The sequence below is a fragment of the Euwallacea fornicatus genome, unplaced genomic scaffold, assembly GCF_040115645.1.
Source record: "Euwallacea fornicatus isolate EFF26 unplaced genomic scaffold, ASM4011564v1 scaffold_68, whole genome shotgun sequence".
In the NCBI taxonomy this organism is placed as follows: Eukaryota; Metazoa; Arthropoda; class Insecta; order Coleoptera; family Curculionidae; genus Euwallacea; species Euwallacea fornicatus.
In genome coordinates this window covers 459,278-464,315 of record NW_027096036.1, presented here as the reverse complement: position 1 = coordinate 464,315, position 5,038 = coordinate 459,278, and the positions used below count along the sequence as shown (strand labels likewise).

The 5,038-nt window shown below is 32.0% G+C and overlaps 1 protein-coding gene across 1 annotated transcript; it reads left to right on the top strand.

Annotated features, from left to right (window-relative positions):
- Nucleotides 1-994: 994 nt before the first annotated feature.
- Nucleotides 995-4,681, top strand: LOC136349784 (uncharacterized). The gene has a single exon (XM_066301512.1). The coding sequence runs from the start codon at nt 1,100-1,102 to the stop codon at nt 4,679-4,681; it is 3,582 nt and encodes a 1,193-aa protein (XP_066157609.1). The 5' UTR covers nt 995-1,099.
- The last annotated feature ends 357 nt before the right edge of the window (nt 4,682-5,038 follow it).

Sequence of the window (5,038 nt, the reverse complement as noted above, 5' to 3'; positions counted from 1 at the left end):
CTATATTTCCTAGCATTAAAGACTAATTTACATAATCCCATGAAAATGATTTATATTTGTAACATGAAATATACCAATACTTTCTATTTAAAGGAAGACAGCATTTGCAAAGAGGTGTAAATAAAAATACAATCGGAGAATGATGCAATTAGTCCATATACAGGTGTCAGTACTTCTATCCGGGAATGATTTAATAGAATGTAAGTTCTATATTTCCTAGCATTAAAGACTAATTTACATAATCCCATGAAAATGATTTATATTTGCAACATGAAACCACTTTATTTTTTCCGATGAAATATATCAATACTTTTAATTTAAAGGAAGATTGCATCCGCAGAGGTATAAATAATTCCATCTGGGAATATCGCAAAGTAGATTATTGCAGATAGTCAAACTTAAAGGTTCATAGTGTTTGAATTTACAGTGGTTAATGTGAGTGGAAGTAAAGGAGATTGTTGCAGACAGTCAAACTTGAAAGTTTTTACGGTGTTTGATTTTGCAGTGTTTAACGTAAGTGAAAGTTTTTTTAACTGTAAATGACTAAAGTCTTTAAATTTTAAAACAGAATGGATTTGGAAAAACTAAACCAAGTGTGTCTTGTAAAGAATGATAAAGCACTGGTTAAACTACAAGATTTAACAATTAATGAAAAATATTTGATCTATAAAGCTACACTTTCGAATACCAAATACGGTAAAAACATTTTATTACACTTGGAAACCACTGTGGTATTCCTCCCTCGAAGAGTGACTGAGACGTTTGAACCGCAGCTGCATAACTTTGTCGAAGGAAAATACGCCCTTGTCTTTAGGGGAACAAAAGACATAGGACATCCGAATCCGCTGATTTTATTCGAAATCTGTTTGGCTTGAAGAATTAGTAGCAGCAGCAGCAGCAGCAGCAACAGAAAGGGTATTGTATCATGGATCCGGATAACTTGTTGAAAAAATCCTTAGATGTTATTACAGGTTTTAAAAAAATTAGACACCAAATTAATAAATTATGTAAGAGAAACCTAACTGTTTGGTTGAACCGAGTGCAAAAATTGATTATCCTTTGTAATAATTTAATCGGTAAAGGTGGTTTACCATATCGTATGCACCGCAAATTGCAGACAAATTTACATCAATTAAATGTAATTAAAAAACTACTTCGACTAAAACTAGAAAATATAGAGGGATTAAATCGAGAAACAAGTAATGTTGAAAGTAGGATTTCGTGGGAAAACGTGGTTTCATGTTTCAATCAAAATGTAACATCGAATGTTATTATTAATTTGACGCATAAGGATATAAATCAATTCTTAAACGATTCTTCTCTTTTATTTGAAACGAAGATAAAAGAGTTTTTAAAACAAAATCCAGTTATTAAGGTAGCTTCCACATTTTGTGGGGAGTTTATTAAAAAATCTGGGGATAAGGAAATAATTAACATTTTCTATTTTAATACAAACTATGCAATCATTGATGTGGGAACGAATTTACTTGGCTGGTTTCGCGAAAATATCCAAGATCAAGTATTAAACCAACTGTCAGAATTTCAGGAACGTGATTCAGGCTTTGCTTTACAAAAAATCGATTATTTAGAAATTAATATTAATAAATTTGAAATGGGTAGCGGTTCAACTTTTATCAAATTACCTAAAGAAATTTCAAAGAAACGGGCTTGCATTAATATTCAAAATGACGATCAAGCCTGTTTCTATTGGTCGATTGTTAGTGCTATTTATCCTGTTATAAATAACAATAATCGTATTACTTCATATCCACATTACAGCACTGTTTTAAATACCACAAATTTAGAAATGCCTATGCCTTTAAACAAAATATATAAATTTGAAAAATTAAACGATATATCGGTAAATGTTTACGCTTTAGAAATGTCAACGGTACCGACAACATTCTATGCAGTAGTTCCAGTCAGATTAACACCTCAAAAACTAAACAAACATATTAATTTGCTTTTAATTCAGAACAAATATTATCCTAAATTAAATGACTATAATCCGGTTCCCACAGATGCAGTAGTAGAAGAAGAAGATACCAATATTATCTATCACTATTGCTGGATTAAAGATTTATCACGATTATTATCCAGTCAGTTAAACAAACATAAACAACGTAAATTTATTTGTGATAGATGTTTAAATTATTTTTCCAACCATCAAAAATTATTAACACATGAAGTATTGTGCACTAAGTTGAATGACTGTCATATTTCGTTTCCCAAATACGACTTTATAGAGTTTAAAAATCATGTTTATCAACAAAAAGCCCCATTTGTTATTTATGCTGATTTCGAAAGTCAATTGGAAAACGTTTCTTTCTCGAATGATTTAGGTAAATATCAAAGACACATTCCTTTTAGTGTAGGATATTTCATCAAATGTGCATATAATGACTCTTTATCTCAGTTCAAAATGTTTCGAGGTACTAACTGTGTTGAATGGTTTGTTAATGAAATGATTGAACTGTCGAAATTTATTTATAATGAAACAAAGAAAAACACTCCAATGAACATCCAACTTGATTTATCAATGGCTAAAAGGTGTCACATTTGTGAAAAACCGTTTTCCCCTAAAGATGAAATTGTTCGAGATCATGATCATTTCACGGGTATTTTCAGAGGATTTGCTCATTCAGTATGCAATTTAAATTTTCGTAAGCAGTTTGTGGTGCCGATAATTTTCCAGAATCTTTCCGGATACGATTCTCATTTTTTAATCAAACTTTTATGTAAAAAAGGATGTTTAAGTGTACTACCTATTAACAAAGAAAAATATATTTCATTCACCCATCATGTAACAGAAAATGACATTAAATTTCGCTATATTGATTCGTATAGATTTTTGGGGGCTTCTCTCGATGAACTTGCAAAATCGATGCAACCCGAAAATTTAAAACTTTTAAAAAGTCAATTTTTAGATGTGACGGAAGAAAAATTTAAACTCTTAACGTGTAAAGGTGTGTTTTGCTACGATTATATTGATAGTATTGATAAACTTGATGAAAAAACTTTACCATCCAAGGAATATTTCTATAATAAACTAGAAGATTCGCATATTGACGACGAAAAATATAGTCATGCATCGAAGGTATGGGATTCTTTTAATATTCAGACTTTGGGAGAATATTCAGATTTGTATTTAAAAACTGATGTTATACTTTTAGCTGATATTTTTGAACATTTCAGATTAAATTGTATTTCAACTCATAATCTCGATCCTTCATGGTATTTTACCATGCCCGGATATACTTGGGACTGTATGTTAAAGTACACTAAATGCAAGTTGGAGTTATTACACGATATCGATCAAATAATGTTTATTGAAAAAGGTATTCGTGGTGGCGTTTCTGTGTGTAGCAGTAGATATTCAGAAGCAAACAACAAGTACATGTTTGACTATGATCCTGTAAAACCGTCTAAATACCTTCTTTACCTAGATGTGAACAATTTGTACGGAAAGGCAATGTGTGAACCTTTACCTTACGGAGGCTTCGAATGGATAGAAGATACCAATTTTGACGTATTAACTATTCCTGACGATTCCCCCGTAGGGTATATTTTGCAGGTAGATTTACAGTACCCAAATAAGTTACATGACACGCATAAGGACTTTCCTTTCGCACCTGAACATCTTAAACCGCCACAATCGAAATTACCCAAATTAATGACCACTCTGTTTCATAAACAAAATTATATTGTTCATTATAGGAATTTAAAGCAAATGTTAAAACATGGATTAGTTCCGACAAAAATTCACAAAATTTTAAAGTTTAACCAGTCACCATGGTTAAAATCTTATATTGAATTAAATAACGGGTTTCGAACACAAGCTCAATCAACTTTTGAAAAAAATTTATTCAAGCTGTTTAATAACGCGGTGTTTGGGAAAACGATGGAAAATATTCGAAAGCACCGCGTAGTTAAAATTGTTAAATCTTGGGAAGGACGTTATGGTGCAAAAAATTTTATTTCTAGTCCTAGGTTTCATAGCAGATTAATTCTAGATGAAAACCTTGTTATTATTGAACTGAAAAAGTCTTCAATCTGTTTCAATAAACCACTGTACATAGGCATGGCAATTTTAGACTTGTCTAAAATATACATGTACGATTTTCATTATGAGTACATGCTACCGAAAATGGGAGTTGATCGGTGCAAGCTCATGTACATGGACACCGACAGTTTTATTTACGAACTCTGTTGTAATGACGTTTATGAAGAAATCATAAAGAGAGATCTAACGAAATTTGATACTTCCGATTATCCTACCAACAATCCATACAATATCCCTCCGACAAATAAAAAAGTCTTAGGACTAATGAAGGATGAAGCTAATGGAAAAATTATTTCTCATTTTGTTGGACTCAGGTCAAAAATGTACAGTTTTAAAATTCAAGATGGAAAGGTTACCAAAAAAGCGAAAGGAGTGAAACATACTATTGTCCGTAACAAATTAACTTTTAACGATTACGTCGAATGCTTAAAAAATTTTAAAATCACTTCGGTAACCCAACGGTCTATTCGTTCCTATAATCATGAAATTTATAGCGTTGAACAAAATAAAATTGCTTTAAATCCTTATGATGACAAACGACAAATTTTATCAAACAGCTTTGATACTCTACCTTACGGACACTATAGCCTCAGTAACATAGGTCACGGACAGCCTTAGTTTAAAGTTCACTTATATATATATTGCAAAATTTCTAGATTATATTAATGTTATGTTTGTATTATGTGCTAATAAAAATTAAGAGAGCATTTTTTCGTTTACTTACCTTGAGCACCCACTCCACGCTCCAGTCACTCTACAGAAGTTCCCCAAGTACGGACCTGTCTCAAGGCGCTCAACCCGGACCTGTACCGACACGCCCACTCCACAGGGAGAGATGGTAACGTAACTTCCTTGACGTAACGACATACCTTTTGCCATAAGACTCCATGTTAATTTTGTCGTAACGACAAACACAGTTTCCGCAATTCACCACCTAATCACCTAATAACACAAATAACGTTCACGGTGCGAAAA